This window comes from Ochotona princeps, chromosome 10, assembly GCF_030435755.1.
Source record: "Ochotona princeps isolate mOchPri1 chromosome 10, mOchPri1.hap1, whole genome shotgun sequence".
Lineage (NCBI taxonomy): Eukaryota > Metazoa > Chordata > Mammalia > Lagomorpha > Ochotonidae > Ochotona > Ochotona princeps.
This window is the reverse complement of record NC_080841.1, coordinates 41,991,061-42,013,389: the sequence shown is the minus strand read 5'-3', so window position 1 is coordinate 42,013,389 and position 22,329 is coordinate 41,991,061. Positions and strand designations below refer to the sequence as shown.

At 41.1% G+C, this 22,329-nt stretch overlaps 1 protein-coding gene across 1 annotated transcript in view; it reads left to right on the top strand.

Moving 5' to 3' along the window:
- PCNX2 (pecanex 2) overlaps window positions 1-22,329 on the top strand; it is a 254,759-nt gene that overhangs the window by 215,348 nt on the left and 17,082 nt on the right. The window contains exons 26-28 of the mRNA XM_058669358.1: window positions 6,256-6,509; window positions 15,125-15,358; window positions 16,814-16,926. Of these exons, the coding sequence (XP_058525341.1) occupies window positions 6,256-6,509; window positions 15,125-15,358; window positions 16,814-16,926 (601 nt within the window). The remainder of the gene's footprint in view (window positions 1-6,255; window positions 6,510-15,124; window positions 15,359-16,813; window positions 16,927-22,329) is intronic.

Sequence of the window (22,329 nt, the reverse complement as noted above, 5' to 3'; positions counted from 1 at the left end):
CTTCATGTGAAAATCTCGTGTACATATTTCTAAAAATTATTTTGCTTCCTCCATTTGAAGAGGGTTTTTTCCTAAGCAATATTTTTTAAAATTGTAATTTGTTTTTCTGAGAGGCAGAGAATTAGAGATATAGATAAAGCTCCTTGCTGCTGGTTCACTCCTCAAATACCTGCAAACCCTGGGACTAGGCCAGGCAGAAGCCAGGAGCTGAGAATGCAAACCAGTTCTCCCATATGGGTACTGGGGGCCTAATTAGTGGCAATTGCAGCTGTTTTCCAGGTTGGGTATAGTAGGACTCTGGAGCCGAAAGCCACAACCAGGGGCCCAGTCTCAAGGCATACTGTGTTTAGCTACCATCTGTAATACTGGCATCTGTTACTGGAGCCCCATTTCAAGTCCTAACTGCTCCATTTATGATCTGGCTCCCTGTTAATGTGTCTGGAAGAACAGTGGAGGATGGCCGAGATATCTGGGTCCCTGCCACCCACATCAGAGACTAGGGTGGAGTTCTGGGCTCTTAGCTTCACTCTGCACAAGCACTGGTCATTTAAGCCATTTGAGGTGTGAAACAAATATTAAAATATTCATTCATATTTTCTCTCTCTCCCTGACATTCTGTCTTTCAAGTATGTGAAAATAAAGAAACGCACGTCTTCATTAAGACAGAATCAGGAATTAAACCTCTGTACTTCAATGTAGGATGCAAGCATCTTAATTCATAGGCTAATGCCTGCCTCCTAAGTTACAATATCAACAAAAGGCAAACTAAATGTTGTTAATGTGCCATCGTGGTGGGATATGACAGCCCCCAACAACTGGAACCCTAGTTTGGGGTCCCAAAGGTTGGATCAGGGAAGAGACAAATTCATGACTCACTGTGGATGTGCCCAAGTATTAGGTTTGCATTCAGAGTCCAGCTATGCATGGCTATACATCTTTACCAGAAGGAAGGAAAGTTTTCTATTTTAGAATGAGCTGCAATCCTTGAACTGTTTAAAAAGAATGCTTTTAGCAAATACCCAAAGCTACAAGACCCTGGAGAAAAACAAAGGAATCCTGAGATCTGCGCTCAGCCCTTCACTGTCTCCGTGTTTATGTTACGCGACCTGCTTCCTTTCCCATTCCTGATATGGATTCCTATGTCATTGGCTGTTATCCTAATAGCTCTCTCTGTGTGTAATTATCTGAAAGTTATAGTTTTCTTGTCTTTGATGTATTATAACCATTTCATAGTTCTATGGAGAAACTTAATCTAAACATAGCCTTACCTTGTCTTCTTCCACGTGTAATGTAATGTAACGTGCTGCATCTGCTAAAGATTTTCTCAAAAGGATATCTGTTGTCTGTGCAGTTGGATAAGAATTCTTTCATTTGTTCATTTATTCAATCATTGAATGATTACCCCAACAACTTGGTCAGCATCTACCAAGTGTGAAACTCTATGAATAATGATAATAGATTCTAGAAAAAGTGAATGGCATATGAACATGGGAGTGGGTGTAATGAAAGTTTTTAAGTATCAACTAAATTTCAAAAGACCTATAGAAAGATGCAGGCTTCCTCTTTTGGCTATGACTGAGTCCGCAGTAATTGGCTGTCATTTGTTTCATAAACTAGTATTAAACTGGGAAAAATATTAATCAACTCTTCAGACACTGGGCAATAGGCAGAACAAAGTCTTGATCATTAAGAAAAAGCAAACATAAAGCGAGCTCTGTGATTGCCCCCACTGCATGCCTAGAAGTGGGTCCTTGTCTGCAGTACAGGGAGATAGAACCCAGCTATGGTACTGTGCTGTTCTTAAGTTTCTGGGGCAAAATCAGAATTCTGAGCTGCTGAAGTAGTTGGATTTTCAGATCTGAGAAAATGCAGAGAAAAAGCTGCAGAAATCTGTATGGAGAATTTTGTTTTAGTAAGTGGATGAATAGTAACTCAATTTTGTGTAGCCAGTGCTTAAGAAAGAATGATGTGATAAAAATCTTAGAAGCTGTACCATAACAAGAATCGAGACAGTCTAGTCATCCAGTGGGGAGACTTTGCTGAGCATCCCAGCAGTCACTTGAGACTTCAGAAAAGCCAAATTTATGAATAGAGATGCTATCATTTAAAAATAAGGACTGTTCTAGACATTCCAAAATATTAAAAAAAAAAGATTTCAAAAGGATCAAACTGTCAAGCTGATGTGAAGATATATTAACTGTCTGACATAATTCTTTTTAAAGGAAAACCTCCCCCCAAGATCCATTTCCAAGATATACTATTATTAAACTAAATAATACCCACCTTGAATATAATAAAAGTTCTTAGATATGCAAAGATACAGAAAAAAAGTGAACAATAATCAGTAAAACAAATCAATCAATAGAAACACACCCGAAAATTTTGGAGTTCACAGAGAAGAAAGTTCAGATCATAATATGTTTGGAACTTCAAAGGAAAATAATCATAATAAATGAATTCTTGGAAATCATTAGTTGAGAAGAAAATTATATTTAAAATTTGAAATTCTAGAACTGAAAAAAAAAATACAAGGTCAGAATGAACAATTCAAGGAATGGGCTAAGCAGAAGAAAAGATCAAAGACTTCAAAGGCAAATCATAAAAACTATCCAAACAGGAATAAACAATCAAAGGATAAAGCAAAGGGAAACACAGTGATCTGTGAGATGATTTGAAACATTCTAACATATGTGCAATTGAAGATGGATGATCAACTCTCTGCCTTACAAATCAAAATAAATTGATTAAAAATGAAGTCCAAATGAAAAGATTTCCAGATAAACAGAAGTTAAGATAATTACTATTTAAAAAAACAAGCTATTTAAGAATGTTCTTCAGACTGAAGCAAAATAATGCCAGGTGGAAAATCAATTTATTCAAAAAAAGTAATGGTAAAAGGCTAGCAAAAGTATTTCTTCCTTTCAAAATGAATTTTAAATTGATCATTTTAAACCAAAATAACTGTAATGTTTTGTGTAGTTAAATTATGCATTGAAGTAAAATGGCTTACATAAATAAAACAAATAACATAATAAATTCACTGTATTGGTTTACATTATAGAATCACTGATATGAAATTAATCTTTGAATAGGGATACCTGGTATCCCTAGAGAAACTCTAAGAAAATGAATTATAAATAAAATACTAATAAATGATATGAAATTAATTATTAAAAGTTAAGTTTTTAAAAAGATCCTACAAATAATGTGAAAGGAAAAAAACACACAGGAAGATAGTGGACCTCACCCAGACATACAAAATCATGTTAAATGTAAATGAAGCTTTTGTTATAATTAAAAATTGGGAGATTATCAGTCTAGATTTGAAAATATACATTGTTTATAAGCACCATCTTTTAAATATAAAAGTATAGAGAGTCTTAGAAACTCTCACATCCATTTTTACTATTAAGAAATAAAAGGATAGAAAATTATATCCTAGGCCTGTGTTGTGGCTAAACAAGTAAAACTGCTGCCTGTGATACCAGCATCCCAAGCTGGAATTCAAGTCCCAGCTGCTCTGCTTCCAATTCATCTCCATGCTAATGACTTGAGAAAGCAGCAGAAGATGACCCAAGTGCTTGGGGTCCTGGTTTTGGCACATCCATTCCCATTACAACCATATGGGGAGTGAAGCAGTAGATGGAAGATCTCTGTCTCTTCCCCCTCTCTCTAACTTTGCATTTCAAATAAGCAAAACACAATAAAATAAAGTAAATCTTATAATAAAAAAGAAAATTATATCCGTTCTAAGCACTAATTATGAGAAAGCTGGATATCTGTATTAGTGTCAGTTTTCAAGATGAGTCGTATCAATAAATAAAGACAGATATTTCATAGTGAAGAATCAATACAACAGTCTCCAATGTGTATACCCCTAAAAGAAATATATATACTTATATATGTAATATATAATATTATTATATGAATATTTGATACAATATAAAATATGTAATATATTTTATATACATTATATAAATGTATATAAAATCTGACAATTAAAAGTAAGAAGCTGAAAAAGTCATACATTTGGAAACATCGATACTCCAGTACACAAATGTTAGTACTAGAATAGTTGAATGGCTCAGCTAGCCATTTTTAAACAATTTTTGACACTTATAGAATACTGCATGTGGCATCAGCCAAATACAGATTTTTTTCAAGAGTATGAAACCTACAAAATAATATAATTAATGAAAAATATGGTGCTTTTCTCTGATTACACTGTGACTGAATTTAAAATTCACACAAATTTATATGACAAACTTCCCAAGTATTTGGAAGATAAACAACATGCTTCTAAATCTGTCATTAACGAAATAATTAGGAGCCAGCATTGTGGCAGAATAAGTTAAAACCATGGCCAGAAGTATTCCATATTTTGATTGCCTATTTGAGTCCTGGCTGCTCTTCTAGCCTAGCTCCTTGCTAAATGTGCCTGGAAAAGCACAAATAATAGTCCAAGTACCCATGGCATGCTTGCCACCCATGTGGTGAATGTGAGTGGAGTTTCAGGTACTGATTTCAGCTTGGTCCAGCCCTGGCCATTGCAACCATTTGTGGAGTGAACTATCAGTTAAAAGGTCTATCTCTCTTCTCTCTGTCTTTCTCTCTCTCTCTACCTTTAAAACAATTTTTAAAAAGTAGTTAGGTTAATTATGAAATAAAGGAATTGAATAAAAACAAACAAGCAAATTTTTAAAAAGCCTATAGGAAATGCTTGGGATGCAACTAAAAAATGCATCAAGAAACTTTATACCTGTAAAAGTGTAACAAAGATGAAAGGCTTAAAATCCATGATCTAAACAGGGTTTGGTAAACTGTGGCTCATTAGCTCTGAATGGCTTTTATATTATTAAAATTTAGGAGAGGCAAGAGGAGCTAAAGAGAAGAAAAGGAAGAGGAGGAAGAAAAACAGAGGGAGAAGGAGGAAGGAAGTGAAAAGAAAGAGGCAGCTGCACCAGAATCCTGTGCCTTCAGCGAAACTTTAAATATTGAGCCTAGTGTGATGGCAGAGTGGCTAAATCCTCACCTTGCGCAAGCCATATGGATGCCAGTTCATGTCCTGGCTTCTCTACTTCCCATCCAGCTCCCTGCTTGTGGCCTGGGAAAACAGTCGAGGACGGCCCAAAGCCTTGGGACCCTGCACCCACATGATAGACCTGGAAGAAGCTCCTGGCTTCAGACTGGCTCAGGTCTGGCTGTTGTGGCCACTTGGGGAGTGACGGAATCTTTACCCCTATGTTTCCTTCTCTCTGTGAATCTACCAATAAAAATAAATGAATCTTGTAAAAGAAACTTTAAATATTTCTCTCGAGGCCCCCTCCTCCTTTCCAAAAAAATTAAAAAAAAATGACAGCCCATCACCTAAGTTATTACCATAAGAAACTAGAAAAAGAGAAATCAAGTTTACAGGAAAAAAAAAAAAAGGAATAAGAGAAAGATCCATGGAGTATTTAACTAAGACATAATAGAGAGAAAACTCAATGAAACTAAATGTTGGTTCTCTGGAAAGATCAATAAAATCAAAAAATCTTTAGCTAGACTGGAGAAGATAAACGAATAAAATACAAATAATAAATATGAATAAATAAATTTATTCATAAATTATGTGGCTTGGTGTCTTTCCTCTCTTTGCAAGTTATTATTTTTATTCCTGCTAACTTTCAGTGTCTTAGAGATTCTGTCCATAGTCCTCACTGAAGATAATTTTAGATCTCAGCTCTGCATTCAAGCTGTGCCAGTGACCTCATGCCATAGACATTGCTGTTCTTTCCTTCCAGTCACACGAAGTGTTCCAAGGTTGCTGACTGTGAAAATGTACCCTGCACACATCGCATGCTGATGTCCATGAAGTAGGGCTAGGTAGTATACCTTTGCAGCTTGGCAGTGGCACCTCCTGCAGGGCTCTTTTCCTGGAAGTACTTTAGTATGCACCTGACTAATCCCAAACAAGTCCATCTGCCACTTTTCTTAGCCTCCCATCTGCTCATTTATATAGGTCAAGGCCATAGACATCCTGAATTTTAACTATTACTGTCCATTGCTTTCTTTAATTCAAAACAAACAGGAGAGAGGTGAGAACTGGAGGACACTGAGTGAATTACTGATTATGAATACTGTGGCCTATCTCAGGAATACACTGATTCCTACATTTAAGTCTTCAGCATCCTGAAAGCCTGGAACAATTCACTCTAAGTAGCTGCTTTCATGTTTACTTCTTGTCTAATGTCCATCTTGTTTGTTTCTGGCCAGGCACCTACTGCCAGCAGAGGGAGGTGGAAGCCATCATGGAAGGCGATGAGGATGACAGAGGCTGCTGCTGCTGTAAGCCAGGTCGCCTGCCCCACCTGCTGTCCTGCAACGCAGCATTTCACCTCCGCTGGCTCACCTGGGAAATCATGCGAACCCAGTACATCCTGGAAGGCTACAGCATCATAGACAACAACGCAGCCACCATGCTGCAGGTGTTTGACCTCCGAAGGATCCTCATCCGGTACTATGTCAAGGTATCTATCTTTCTGCTTTCCAAACGCTTGTCTGGTGGCTACTAGGCAGCCTCAAGAAGCTCCCAAGGCATATTGTAGAAGGCTAGATACTGACACTTCACCTCTGCTTATGAATTCAGATCCAGTTTTCACAGCAGTTCCTACATGGTTTTGGTACAGCCCATGATCTGTTCCCTGAATTTTTTTCTAACCATAGTCACTAACAAAGCAATCCATTTTTTTTTTTATCTAGATCTGGTTTTTTTTTTCCACTTCTACCAGAGCAGGATTTGCTTGTGATGGTAGTGATGTGATGACCAACATAAACAACCTAGAACAGCAACATGCCTCAGCTTTTGAGTTGTGTCCAATTGGATGCGCTGTTTTAGAAGTAGTTTTGTTTTTAAAGTTCATGATAAAAACTCAAAGATAGAGCTCAACCATCAAGTTAGGATTAGCTGCTTCAGCCTTTGCTCCTCCTGCATCTGGAGACTGATAACAGAGTTTCTCAGCTTCTCATTGCCAGTATCTGCCCAACCTCTGTAACCGTTGAAAAAGATGTGACAGTTTGACCCCAGTCTCCTGAAGAACAAGTGTGGTACTTAAACAAAGGTGAGCAGTGTGCTAACAGAGATTCAGTGTTTTCCAAAATGGAAGGCAGTGTGGCTGAGGAAGTCTGCAATAGATCCTATTCTGGTGAGGCCTTTGCATGATAGAAACCCTGGATAGCCCACAGAAGGGTTCCACACTCTAATGGTGCTGCAGCAAAAGAGGTCTATCCAGCTAAGGACCCCTAGACCTCCTGCCAGCAAGCTAAGATGGGGAAATGCAGATTAAAAGGTAGTATGGGCTCCGGAAGTGTCTGCCAGCTATTTCAAAGTTGAGAAAAGCTATTGTGCAGATCTCCAGTGTCTGCAATAGCTGCAAAGATTTTACTGGAAGTAGATGGTGAAGAGTCCTAAGTGACTCTCAGTTACCATTCCCAGAAGTAATCACAACAGGGGATGTTTGGGATGCACCTTGCAGTGGGAGAACATGAAAAACATAGCCATCTATACTCATGACTTTTGAGAGGCTACAAAGAGACAGACCTTGATATCCAGATTTCACAAAAACTGTAAATATTTTGTCCAACCTATGCCACGTTGGAGAAGATTTGGGGAGCAAATCAGGGAATCGTGAATTGCTAAACTCACAATTCCATGATGTGTTTTCCAGGCCACTGCGAATGAGACTGTAAGAAGTTTTTCAGGCAACACATTAACTGTAGGCAAATTCACTGGGCTAACTGTAGTGAGACTTGGTGGGTCCTGAACTAACAGTGGCACACACATGTGAGAAAGTTCGTTTGTCTCACACACAGAGGAAAGCTAGAAGGGATAAAGTGCTCAGGGATCCAGCTTCCATCAGGTCAGGCTCCAGCAGTTTTTTTTTTTAAACACCTTTATTTGCTTTAAAAACATAAGACTTCTTGTACAATAAAGCATAAGCATGTATCATCTACAAAGTCAGAATATCTTCCTCATGGAACACGCAGGAAGAAAAGAAAAATACACACATGGCAAAGTAGTCACAGATTACCTCTAAAATAATTAAGACTTTCAGCCAGAAAAATTAATCTTTTGAAAACAAAAGTATAACAATAACAAAAAGCCATATTTCACACCTGGTACTAACAGTAAACATTCATAGTACAAAATTATCTGTTAAAATCAAATTCCTATATATTGAAAGCATTAATATCAAAATACCCATCGTACTTAAAGCAGTTTACAAGCTTATTACAATCTCAAAATACCAAAGACATTTTTTCTCATATCTAGAACATTTTTTTAACTATTTTTTGGATTGACATCGTTTCATAACAGCCACATCAATCACAGCATGAATAACAACAGCAACAACGTCAACAACAAATTGTAACACCTTGATTAAGTAATGTGCCACTGAGTAGGCAGCACATGCTGAACTAAAAGGAAACACAGAAGTCTCTTAGGAACTATGTTGCCATCGCATACTCCATGGGCACTTGATGAACTCCACTAGAGAAAAGAAATTATTTGGAAGCAAACAAACTGACATAAAAACGTCAAAACATCTGAGACACAGCCAAAACAGCCAACAGATGCTCAAAAAAACAGTATAGATTGGACTATTGGAGTTACCCTTTCCATGTTGGCTTCCTTATATGAGAGAGAATATATGGTATTTATTCTTTTGTGATTGACTCATTTCTCCAGCAGTTTAAATACAATTGCCCTTTCAGCTTCTAGGGTGCAAACTCCAGCTTAAAGGGATGAAAAGTCCAAGTGCTCTGAGGCCAAAGCAAGTGAAAGAGTAAGGCCTCACAGGCAGAGGTGTGCAAGATAGAAGGGCCCAGTGGCAGCCAGGTTGAACAGAATGTAGAGGGAGCGATCACCCATCCCAATCCTGATCCCAAATCTAAACACCTTTCAGTACAAAGAGCGCGAAGAAACCTGCAGGCCCAGCCCAACTCAGACCTCAGGATGTGGCTTCTCACATGTCACATGAGCAAAGTAGCTGAGGGACCCTCAGCGGAAATTCAGACCCAATGATCCACAGTCTTTTTCTCTGACTCCTTTAATTGCTACATCTTGGCTTTGTTTGGTTGTGCCTGCTAGTTAGACACTAGCAAGTCCTTCAGGACTAGGAACCACTTGTTGTAAATTTGCACTGGGTTGTAAATGAAGTAGATCTATCCTATGTACTTAATAAAGGTTGTCCTAAAGCAGGGGGGAAAAAAGAATCAGTCTAGACTTGTTCTTGTGCCCCCCAGAGACTCCAAGGTTGTTTCGTGCTTTTTTCTATTGCCCCTAATCCCCTCACCACTTGGCATGCATGTGTAGATACACACTGTGCTCCCTGCTTCCCACGGCCTGGCACACTGCTGCTCCTTCTGTACTCTCACTCCCACATTTCCACAGCTTCCCTTCCAACCTCAACTCACACTGCAGTCCCTCCCCCAGCTGCTTAACCATGCCTGATGTTTACTTCCCCTTCCTTGGCAAACCTTACCTGCTTCATGTGAGCTGCACCTGATTCCTTTTTAAGACCCCAAGGCTCGTGGTATGGCTTGCATATGGGATATCCAGCGCATGTTGTGGACAAAATGAGCAAAGCCTCCCAGCCATGGGGATTCTGACTCTTGGGTAGAAGAGATCCAAATCTAGGCAGGGATCTGAACAGCCTGCTCCGGGTGTGGTGGTGAGAATAAGGATCAACACCACATCAGACCTCTGACTCTGGAGTTGTCTAGAAACAGCCTTTTCAGGGGCCATCTGTTAGACAGACTTGACCCCCATCAGGTGGCCAGCATCTCACCGTGAAAGGGGAGGAGAATGAGGTGGAGTATTAGGTTCCCTGTCTGGGTTTGCCCTAACGCAATCTTGCTTTGCTAGAGACCAGAGACTCCAGACCTGGACCTGATTTTTTCTTTTTCTTTTTAAAGATTTATTTATTTATTTCAAAGGCAGTTTCAGAGAAAAACAAGTGTACACACACACGCACACACACACACACACGCCTCTGCTTGTTTACTCCCTAGGTGGCCACAGTAGCTAGGGCTGGGCTCTACCAAAGCCATTCACCCTGTGGATGGCAGGGGCCCTAGCACTTGGGTCATCTGCTGTGCTTTCCCAGGTCATTCACAGGAGTGGCTGGGCCACAAACCAGTGCCCATATGAGATGTCAGCTTGGGCAGTGGTTTTCTCCACTACACCACTACACCAGTCCTTGAACCTGGTTTCTGACACCTCCCTCCTGTAGACTTACAGTTGACATTCATTTCCTCCTTTCCTAACTCTTGGAAACATGCCCCTCCATGTCCTCTTAAGTTTTCTGGGATGATAATTTGTGATCTGATGCATAAAGCTAGGATAATGGACGAATGGAGGAGGGAGAGCCAAGGAAGGCCAAAACCTGCCAGGTGATATTGTGGTTTGTGGTCAAACCACGAATTAATTGTATTTCCCGAGAAAGGAGGGTGAGGGCTGGCTGTGCTACATGAGTAGTATGAGAGGCACGCGGTGACTTCTTCCACAAGCCTGCCCAACCTGTGCACTGAGACTCCTTAAATAAAGAATTGCAGATTCATGTGTCCTATCCAGAAGTTCTGGTTCTGTGGGCCTGGGCTGAGATCCTGGGCTCTTCTATATTTTCTTGTGCTAAGTGACTTAAAAAAACATTCGAATTGGGAACAGCTACATACATAGCTGTGTTCAATAGAAACCAGAATTTTCTTGCTTCTAGATCACTGTTCAGGAGGGGCTGAGATGTGGGGGCAGTTGGTCCCTCCCAGAGCCTCCCTAGGTAATTTACACTGGCACATCTGTTCTGCAAGAGGTGGCCTCTTGGCACAGTGTGCTGCTCTGCAGTGAGGAATGGCTCAGAGCTTGCACTTGTGCCCCTGGTGCTGCTGGTTAGGGGCAATTTTGGGAGGATTAACTAGCTGGTAGAACAGAGTTGACATTTCAGGGTGAGGAATAGATGAATTATTTCTTCTTTGACCTCCATTGCTTGGCGAACAAAGAAAGACCTTTGTAGCTATGAATTACCTCAAGTTTTCAGCTTCATTCTTGTTATTATTTGTAATTACATGGGAAAATTAAACAGAAAGGAAAATTTGAGATCATTCCTGTGCACAAAAGGATTTTTCCCCCAACCTTCTAGCAAACTGAGTCAATTCCCCCACCTTCTGAATATATTGGAAATCATTTCCTTCCTGATTACCAGAGTTTTCCCCTGGAGTCTCCTCTCTCTCTCTTAATTTATGGATGTGGAAGATCTTTCTGACCATCAAGGAGCCGGTCTTCACGTGGGGGCCTGGTTCTCCCACTGCCAGTGTTTCTGGGTTAAATCCTATGAAATCAGATGCACTCATCACCTGCCTGGCAGAGTGAGGAGTGAGAAAACCCCACACGTGGGCCTGCCTGCCAGGGCCCCCTTTCCAGAATAAGTTGTCAGATAGAATGTGCTGATCTGCAATTAAAATGAGCAGCCAGGAGAATGCCTGCTGGAGGAGCTTGATAGTATGAATTAATTCAGCTCGCAGCGTAGATCAGGTTTGCAAAGTCAGTCTGTTTTCTCCATCTCAACTTCTCCACTGTGCTTAGTTCTGGATCCATGTTATCCTGACAGCTCACTGACTGTCTCCAGGACAGAAATGCTGGCCAGATACAGTAGAGGTGGGGACTGGCTTGCAGCTAAGGGTGTGGGTACTATGTTCTTCTAGCACTGTGTTGGGATTTGTGTGCTGAAGTCAACATAGCAAGATTTGCCAGGCCTGCAAGAGGAAGAAGTTTCCGCCTTTGGAATTCCAAGTTCTCTTTATTCGGACTTCATGGATTGTGGGGTTGTTTCTAATTCCTCCCTAGAAATGAATGAAAAGCTAAACTTTTCTTTCAACTTTTGTTTGTTTTTCCTATCTAGTACATGATTGGGATATACTAAAGAAAACTAGACCAGATGTTTGCTGGAGCCAGATGTTTAGAATGAGCAGATTTGTTTTTCCACTGTCCTGCTCAGATAAGAAACATTGCCTATGGCCAGGAGCACGGATCTTGGGTGTCATTGCAGTACCTCCTCCCACCCCCAACCCTGTCTCTTTATCCCCAGGGTTTATATTCCAAGACTTCCAGTGGATGCCTGAAACTGAATGGTGCCAGTCTCTCCATATGCTGTTTTTTTTTTCTGTGCATGCATACCTATAATAAAATTTGATTTGTAACTTAGCACAGTAAAACTAAATTAGAGTAATATTAAAAGAGAACCATTAGGGGGCAAGTATTTCACCTGCTGGTTGAGACACGCCCACATCTTACATTGGAGAGCCTGGGTTTAATTTCTAGCTTTGATTCCTGATTCAGCTTCCTGCTTAGGCTGATTCTGGAGGCAGCAATGATGGCTCAAGTAGTTGGGTCTCTGCCACCTACATGGAGACGCCTGGAGTGAGTAATCCCAGCTTTGTCCTGGCCCAATCCTGGCCATCATGGGCATTCAGAGAATGAACCAATGGTTAGCAGCATTCTCTCTTCTTTCTACCTCCTTCAGATAAATAAGTAACTTTTACATGTAGAATAACAATAGCGATGACTATATGAAAGTTATGTGCCTATGGTCTCTCTCACACACATAATGCTATGCTGTAGATGTTAGCAATGTTATCATGTAATATTTTTACTTTCCTTAAAGAGTAAATTGTCGCTTTTTCACTTGCAGGGAATATGTTAGGATCTCTCTTTGGCATATCTGAATTGCCAGCATCACTACTCTTTCTCTGTGGAGGCCAGTATTAACTAAAATAAGGATTAGCTGAGTGCAAGCACCTCGATACTGAGATAATCTATCTGATAAACCAGATAGCTACTAAATGACTAACAGATTGACGGTGGATACAGCATGTTCATACCTTTGAGTAGGACACAGGCAGGCAGTGGATACAGGGTTGTTCTCCTTGGGCAGCACAAAGCAAAATGGTGCACAGTCTAATTGCATTCATCAGAATGGGTTGCAATTTAAAATTTTCAGACTGTTTCTGGCGTTTTCCGCTTACTATTCATCTTGTGGTTGATCATGGGTAACAGAGACCACTGAAAACAAACCCCTGGCTCCGAGGCGATCACCACATTCTCTTTGGCTCTTGACTTTGGGCTGACTTCTTAAACTGCCTGCCTCACAGAAGCATCTGATGATCCGGCCAGCAAATAGACAAGAGAATCCCTTCCCAGAATCAGAATGTCTATTTTGAAATGTCCGATGTTGCTCTGTAACCAACACAGCTGCAGCTGTCTCCTGTCCCCAATGCCATCCCTGTTCCCTCTACCCTCTGCTTCAGCCTCTGCTGGCCTGCTGCTGCTGCCACTGCCACTGCCTGTCTCCCCTGAGCCTCACACACATCCTACTGGCTGCATAGGTAAGTCAATGATGCCAACGACTTTACTGTTCCTTCAACTTCTTGCGTATCTGCTACATGCTAAATTATTCACACACATCATCTCATTTTAGCATCGTAATGACAATGCCAACTGGACATCATGTGTGCATTTGTCTTTCCCACCTCCTGCTTTCAGCTGTTCTTTTCCACTTCTCCATATCCCCTTGGTCCTTTTTTTCTTCCCTGCACTGCAGGAATCTCTTTAGGCTAGCATGGTTCCCCTGCAGGGGTTACTGCTGATTTCTAGTGGCTTTCATCAGATTTCCATTTTCTGTCTTGCCTTTTTTGGGGACCAGGTAGACCATGAAGCCCATAGAAAATACACCCAAGGAGCAAAGACCATAAACCAGGAACCACATATTAATTTCTTCCAAATCCAGCTGTCACTAAATCCCAGCAATAGAGAGAGGCCATGTCAGGTGTTTGCAACTGTTTCTCTAAAATCAGAGATGGCACCAGGCTGTCCACTCATCTGCTCGAATTCCCAAAAGAACTTAAAACCACATACCTCTGCAACCCAAGACCTTAAACTCTGAATTTTATTCCCCAGCCAAGGGCCGGGGTGGGCAGGAGAGTGAGGTGGGAAACTTTCACAAAAAGGGCTTCTGTGCTCACTCACACTGCAGGCATGAGTTCTGGAAACCTTTGTTCCATCCCTCCAATATTCATTATATTGTGTGGGAGGTATTTGTAGACACAGACAAGGCTACCAGTTAAGTGTTTGTTTCTGCCGGGCACACTCATCCCTGCCTCGGTGCAGGTGCATGAAGCACTGCTTCCCTTGTCCCTCATGATTTCAAGATGAGATGCATGAGCACGTACACCACAGGGGTTGCTATCAGCCTCACAGCCCTGATCACCACCGCCACATTTCTGTTAGGATGAAAATGCTGGGCCTAATGCCTGGGGCTCCTGAGCCGCAGACTCTAAGCTGCTGCTGACCTGCCCTTACCAGAGTTGGCTGTTAATTTTCTCCATTATATTTTTACTTCTCAAGGCCAGGTACTTGCCTATTTGAAGTTGGACTTACTTCAACAAAAAGTACAAGATGGCTTTCAATAAAGCTGTGGCTCAGAGTAATAAGTTCTGAGGAGGAGGAGGAGAAGTTTTCCCTAACTGGGTCTCTGAAGTACAGCATCCAGTGAGGGAGAAAGTGTGAGTTATTTTGGGGTACATCACAGAGGTTCAATTGTGGGCATTCAGGATCAATTTCACATCACCACCACTTCCCCCAGCAGTGAGTTGTTTTGGATCACTAAATGCCCCTCCACGGGAGCCCTGGTGAGGCTCTCTGCCGTCTCTCTCAGCTGGAGCCTGGGAGGGGCTCTGGCCTGTTTCTGTCAGCTGGCACAGTGTAGCCGGCCTCCATTGAGGCCTGCCCTGTGCCCCTCACAGGAAGAAGAGGATTGCCTGCTCTACTTTTCCCATCAAGGAGCTTCTGCGCTGACCCTCTGTTGGCATCATGTCTGTCTCACTTTCTTCTTCCTTGCAGTGACTCCTATGGGAGGACATCTTAGAGTACCTCAGTTGGCTTGGTTTAATGTATTATACCTAGCAAGAAGTACAAATGGTACCACACATGGAGATGCTGTCTACTACTGGGATTGATTTGAGATAGAAATAATAGTAATGAATAATAATAATTGGTTTCTAACTCTTGCTTTCTCTCTCTCTCTCCCTGCAGAGTATAATATACTATATGGTCACATCCCCAAAACTCCTATCCTGGATCAAAAATGAATCACTTCTGAAAACCCTGCAGCCTTATGCTAAGTGGCATTACATTGAGCGTGACCTTGCAATGTTCAACATTAACATTGATGATGACTATGTCCCTTGCCTCCAGGGGATAACACGAGCTAGCTTCTGCAACATGTATCTAGAATGGATTCAATACTGTGCACGGAAAAGACAGGAGGTAGGTAAGGGAGGTGGAGACAGGTGTGTGAGATATATGTTTAAAAAGCAAGGAACGGGCTTGGCGCAGTAGCCTGTGGCCTAAATCCTGGCCTCGCGTATGCCAGGATCCCATATGGGTGCTGGTTCTAATCCTGCGGCCCAGCTTCTCATCTAGCTCCCTGCATGTGGCCTGGGAAAGCAATCAAAGATGGCCCAAAGCCTTGGGACCCTGCATCTGCATGGGAAATTCAGAAGAGGCTCCTGGCTCCTGGCTTCAGATTGGCTCTGCTCTGGTCATTGCGGCCGCTTGGGGCGTGAATCAGCAGGCGGAATATCTTCCTCTCTGTCTCTTCTCCTCTCTGTATATCTGACTGTCCAATAAAAAAAAAATCTCTAAAAAAATAAAATAAAAAATCAAAAGCAAGGAACACCATACAGTCCATTTCTTATTAATACTTGATAGCAGACTATAATAAGATGCAGGATAAATAATTAGCCCTTAAGATTTAATATAACATGTCTCTCATGAAGGAGTCTTGTGGGATGTGTGCCCTTCCCGGGGTGGGGAACTTTTTTTCTGGCAAGGACTATCATGTGTGGACCAAACACTATTCTCAACCTAAAAATTGGTCTACAATAGATAATTGAATTTTGAACCCTAACTACAGTTGCCTTGGCAGGCTCAAACCGAATTATTTCACAGTCCTATATGTCCCATGAGCTGGATGTTTCCAACCTCTGCTTATTCTGTTCATAGTGTATGTTTAAGCATCAATAATGGCTTTGCAATCACTGGAAATATCTTTGCTTACAGTTTATTCTTGAGTTTGCCACAGCATGAATATGAGGGATCTTAAAAAATGTTCTTGGCAAGTGATTTTTATTTCAAAACTATATGTGGATTTGAAAAATTTTGCCTTAAATACAAACATCTTTTAGTTACATTTTTTTATGAAGTATTTGGAGTCCTTGTCTCTATGCTAATATCAGGCAGATTTACTGAACATGCTGTATCATGACACAAGCGAATTCCATTGGTCAGTCAGCTGCTCTAAGTTGTTGCTGTTGTTGTTACTTTCTTGGGCTGTAATAGCTTGTTGACTGGGATCTCTTCCTGAAGTGAATCCCATGTCTTAGAAATGAAGGTGAGAACACTGAGAGTATAGCTAGAAGAGAGAGGAGGCGGGGATGCAGACAAAGGAGAGAGAAGCAAATGGAGGGAATTAGAAAGTCGAGTCAATGGACTGTGGCTGGAGAAAGTAGATCCAAGTTGGAAATAGCTTTCTCCCATGTCTAACTGTAACAGAAACCATCTCAGGAGTGGAGATTTATAGCTCCCCATCCCTGAGGTCTAGTGAAAAGGAACTCAATGGCCACAGTAGCTGACTAAACAGGCCTACATCTATGTGTAGGCGTCTGTGTTGGTCCCTGTGGAACCTCTCTAAGAGCTGAGTTAATGTCCTTACTCTTTCAGCCCGCAAAGACCGTGGACAGTGATGAGGACTCTCCTCTGGTGACCCTGTCTTTCGCACTGTGCATCCTGGGGAGGAGAGCTCTGGGAACTGCTGCTCACAACATGGCCCTCAGGTACCTGGGGACGACAGGTGAAATACCGGGATGCTTCTGAGCATCCACATTTGCACTTTTGACAGATTATGTCAGTCATCTTCAGCTTCCACTCCTTTTAAATAGTTCTTTCCATGATAAATCATGTTGGGACTGCAAGGAGACTGGTTATTATTTTTTTTTAATCTCTGTGAATTTTTTGAATGTTAGATGGAAATACTACTACTCAACAATCAGGACCCAGGGATTCTGGGAATAGGGGACTTGATCCTATAAGAGTCCTTGCGAATTTTTTTTGGAAGAGTCAGTGACATCATGCGTATGAAGTGCTATCGTTGTACCTAGAAAAGCTCATGCCCCATAAGTGTTAGTTCCCTTTTCCTTCACAAAAGAACACACTTACGTGTAATCCAGGCTTTCCAATGCCCTATCTCTGTGGGGCTTTGACTAATCGCCTGCCTCTTCTATTTTTTGTATTTTTTCTACTGGATCATTCCCTTCTGTACTTAAATAGCCCAGGGATCTCTTCCTAAAGAACAAGAACAGAAAAAAATGTAAGCCCTCCCCTGGTTCTTTGTCATCCTCCGTCACTCAGGGAATGACCTTTACCAATGAGACACTACACATGCCCCCTGCTGCCACACTGCACCTGAGCCAGCTCCTGGCACAGCAGCCCAACCTCTTTGATTAACTTCATCCATCATTTTCAAACCACCTCCATGGATGGTTCCCCTCCCTAGATGCCCATTTAAGCCTCCTGGGTACTTTTATGTATCTTGATGCCTGGCTGGCCAGTCCAGACCAGTTCTATCAGAGCATCTGTGGATGGGCTCACACCCTATGACCTTTTCAAACTCACAATGTGATTACTATGCATAGCCGAGGTTAAGAACCATACCCTACAACAAAGTAGTCTGAAAAAGAGAGGGCACCTTTATCAAACTTCACCCTGCTTTGCTTCTCTTCTGCTCAGATTTTCTTCAATATTTCTGCATGGTGTTGCTGCAAAAGTAGTTTCTTTGGTCCTTGACTTAAGTAAGTCTTCTTCAGATTATAAGCTTGTAAAGGACAAAATCTACCTATTGCTCCCTCTCATAGCCCTGGGCCATTAGGTAAGCAAGCTCAAGGAAATATATTTCACCCACTGTGTTTCCAGATGCCCTTCCTGAAGGAGATGACCGAAGACATTACTGGTGATGAGGTGCCAGGAGGTATCAATAGTTGTGAGTTATGAGTTGATGAGTGATGAAGAGTTGTGGCTGGCAGCAATTTCTGTTTCTCTCTTGTGGCAGTAACCTTGGGCACCAGGGTGGGAAAACAAGATGCAAAGGTGGTGAGTCTTTCAGACATCAGCTGTTCTTTCAGATCCCTCTCAGAACTGCATGGATGTCTTCACAGGGGATGCCTGATGCAGAACGTACCGTGTTAGTCCTTGTTGGCTAGCATATGCCCAAGGGAGGAGCTGATTCACCTCCATCCCTGGCCTTGACCCAGCCTGACCCAGCTTCACCCTGAAGGCTGGTCCCTCTGTGTCCATCTGAAACTAAATGTGGTGATTGTTGGGAGTCTAGCATAAGATTCATTCATGGGCTATGCAAAACAGCATAAGGTGACTTTTAGTGAACTATAGAAATGATGTTGCACTTGAATCACAAGATGAGTGTTGACATAGTCCGAGCCCTTGGGAAGATGGCTGAAATACTACAGCAAGGTCCCTGATCAATTTGAAGTGTTTCATAAATTTCAGATTTTCCTTACAAGCTAAAAATAAGTTGCTGCAAAATTATTTGATTTCTATGTAAGATACATTTTCAAACACTTCTTCAGTTTTATGAATCTTTCTTTGGAAGTCAGCTTGATTCCCTTCCTCCTCCTCCTCTACCCTCACCCCCCAAATCAAGCACCATGCTTACCAGCTGCTTTTTTAAACATTATTTTGATCTCTTTGTTTCAAATAGTTAATCAGATTCCCTGTCAGCCCTCTCTGTTGCAAACAAAAGGATGCCATAATTCTGAAAAGGAATGAGGGTAAGACTCAGTTATCTGAAATTAGTTCATGATCTTGAAAGATCCCACAGCAAAACAAAGCACTATCAGGCACTGTGTTTTCCATGTTTGCAGGCTGCTGAAGCCAATAGTTTGGGTCAGAAATTCAAGAGGGTCTGATTTGGCTGTGTGGGCCTGGAGAGATGGAGGGGCCCTGTTCAGTGGAAGCAAGAGACTGGCAGCGCTCTGGCCTCTCTTGAACTAAACATCTGTGCCTAGTGTTTCTTAGGCTAGATTTCCACAAATGATTGTGCTTAGAAAGACATGTTTCCAGAGCCCAAAGAACCCTTTCAGACACAATTTTTACAGGTGCAAATTGCCACCCCGCCCCAAAGCCACTGTGATTTGTACTGTCACCAAGAATACTTCCCTATACCTCTCATCACTGCTGGTTACTAGAACCTTTTAGGATTTTTCTAGGCTCCTAGAAACAGAGTACATTCTTTATATTTGAATTTGAATTTTTGTTTTTAATAGTAAGCATATTACGGGTCATTTACATTTTCTCAGTGAGGTGCCCATTTAACATGCTCTACTCATTTTTTAATAAGCACTTCCTAATGTTTAAGAAGTATTCAAGGATTAAGATATTAATCTGTGAAAATGTTTTAAGAATGTTTTCTGCCAGACTATACTAGTCTTTGATTTTTGACATCTTTAAATTTTTTAAAAAAATTTATGATTTTGGGGCTTTATGTCTTTCTAATGATATGAAAACTCTGCCAACTCCTCTCTTTTTTCTTCTGATACTTCTGTTTTATTTCTTTTCACTTGATTTTTTCAAACCAGCAGGCAGGGTTTCCATATTTTCTCAAGTGGATAGCCAGTAGTCCAACTCCATTTGCCAAGTAACTCATCCTTAGAAAGTAAAAATTACCACAGGCTTGAAACACTACTTTTGTCGTTTATAGTCATATGCTACATACAATGTTTCGGGCAACAACAGGGGTCCATAAGATTATGATACACTAGGGCCTGGCCGCGTGGCCTAGCGGCTAAAGTCCTCACCTTGAAAGCCCCGGGAGCCCATATGGGTGCCGGTTCTAATCCCGGCAGCTCCACTTCCCATCCAGCTCCCTGCTTGTGGCCTGGGAAAGCAGTCGAGGACAGCCCAAGGCTTTGGGACCCTGCACCCGCGTGGGAGACCTGGAAGAGGTTCCTGGTCCCAGCATCGGATTGGCGCGTACCAGCCCGTTGCAGCTCACCTGGGGAGTGAAACATCAGATGGAAGATCTTCCTCTCTGTCTCTCCTCCTCTCTGTATACACGGCTTTCCAATAATAATAAAATCTTAAAAAAAAAAAAAGATTATGATACACTGGAAAATTCATCCTGCCTAGAAACAGTGGAACTATCTTTTTGGGTAGTGCAACATGTGGCCTGGATGATTCCTTTTAATGCGTGACAATACATGGCAATGTTACTGGTTTATGTATATGCCATACTATACTTTTTATTATTATTTTAAGGTTTATTACTTCTAGTCACAAAAAACATTTGCTGTAAATCATATGCAGTGTTATGCCAGCACAGCCTCACCCATCTCATGTTTACCACATCGAAGAGTGAACCAAACAGTCTAAGTTTGTCTAAGTATACTCTGATGCTTGCACAATGACAAAAACTTCCTAACAACACATTTCTCAAACAGATCCACCATTAGGCAACACGTAACTATGGCACTTTCTTATACATTACTATTGCTTTTCTGGATTTACGCTTCAGTGGAAGTGATCCATTTGTCTGTTCTTGCTCTGAGCTCTTATTGTCTGGTTTGCTAAAGTGAGACATTGTTTTGACATCTGAGAGGCCACGTCCCTGTGTGTTTATTTTTTCTTGTCTATAGTGTTGTTGTGGGCTGCTGTGCACAGACCTTTTCTCCTCAAGTGAAATTCCACAAAACTGATGTTGGAATTGTGATGGAGGTAATATTGAGTGGGCAGATTAATTTGAAAAAATTAGTCCCACTTAATAATGTGATGCATCTTGCTGATCATTCATTTTTTTTAATGTCCTTCAGTAAAATTTTGTCTTTCTCTTTTTTTTTTCTTTTGGAGATTCATAATTTTCCAGTGAGTTTATTTCTGAGTATTGTAGAGGTCTATCGTGAATGTGAATAGAACTGTTTTTCATGTTAAATTTCCTAATTGGCTACTTCTGGTATACAAGAAAGTTATATATTATTTTTATATTGATCTCCTAATAGGCACTTCTGCTCAGCTCTGTATTTACAGTAGTAATATTTCAATTAAATTCTTTTGTATATTTTTTATTGAAAGACATATGTGAAAATAATAACAATTTTTCCAGTATTTATAGCTATTATTTTTGTTACTACATTGCCTAAGACATCGTATGATGATGTTGCAAGTTGGCATTGGTATTAGCTTCTTAGTGTTGTAGAAGATTATCAGAAATGTCATGATTTAAAGCCATATAAATACGTTCTTTTTTTGGAGGTCAGAAGCCCAAACAGGCTCAACAAGTCTAAGATCATGGCCTCTGCCAAGCTGTGCTCTCTCTAAGTGTCTGAGGGGAGAATCCACTCCCTGCCCCCAGTGTTGCCTACATGGTTGTGTCCTCTCACCCCCTTCAAGCCAGTAGCTCTACAGCCTCCTATCTCTGGCCTGGAAACTACCCCTACAGCTTCCTTCTAAAGACCCTTACACTTACAAGAAAACATCCAGATAATCTCTTTGCCCAGTGCAAGGTCCTTAGTTTTATTATATTTGCCAAACTCCTTTTTTTCGTGTCAATTTATTTATGGATTCCAGGGTTTAGGATATATGTGTCTTTGGACGTCTACATTCTTACTACCACTGGCTGTAATAGGAGAATGAAACTAATGTTTTAGCATTGAAAATGAGGCTTGTTTTGAAATTCTAATAGACCATTTTATCAACTCAGGGGGTTTCTTTCTCTTCCTGACTTGCTTGAATGTCTATTAGGAAAGTATGTTGAAATTTGTTTGATCTTGGGGAATGAATTATGATGCTGTTATTGTTCTCCTTAACTCTGTTCTTGTAATGGGTTGTGGTAATACATTTCTTTATGATGAAATATCCTTGTAGTTCTGAGATAAGCTCTACTAGGTTGTGATACCTTGTTATTTTTGTACTGTCATGGATTTAGCTTGCTCCTATTTTGTTGAGACTAATTAGATCCGAATTCAAAGTAAAACTGGCTCAAAATCTGTGTGTGTAAGCACCAGCAAGGAGTCTATCCTTCTATAATTTAAAGCGAGAAGTTTTGCCTGAGGTGTGCTTTATAAGATTTGGCAAGGTATCCTTACCTATCCTTACCTATCCTTACCTATGGTTTAATAGATTATTTCTTTTTTTTTTTCAGAGTTCCCCAAGTGGTATTTAATAATCTGATT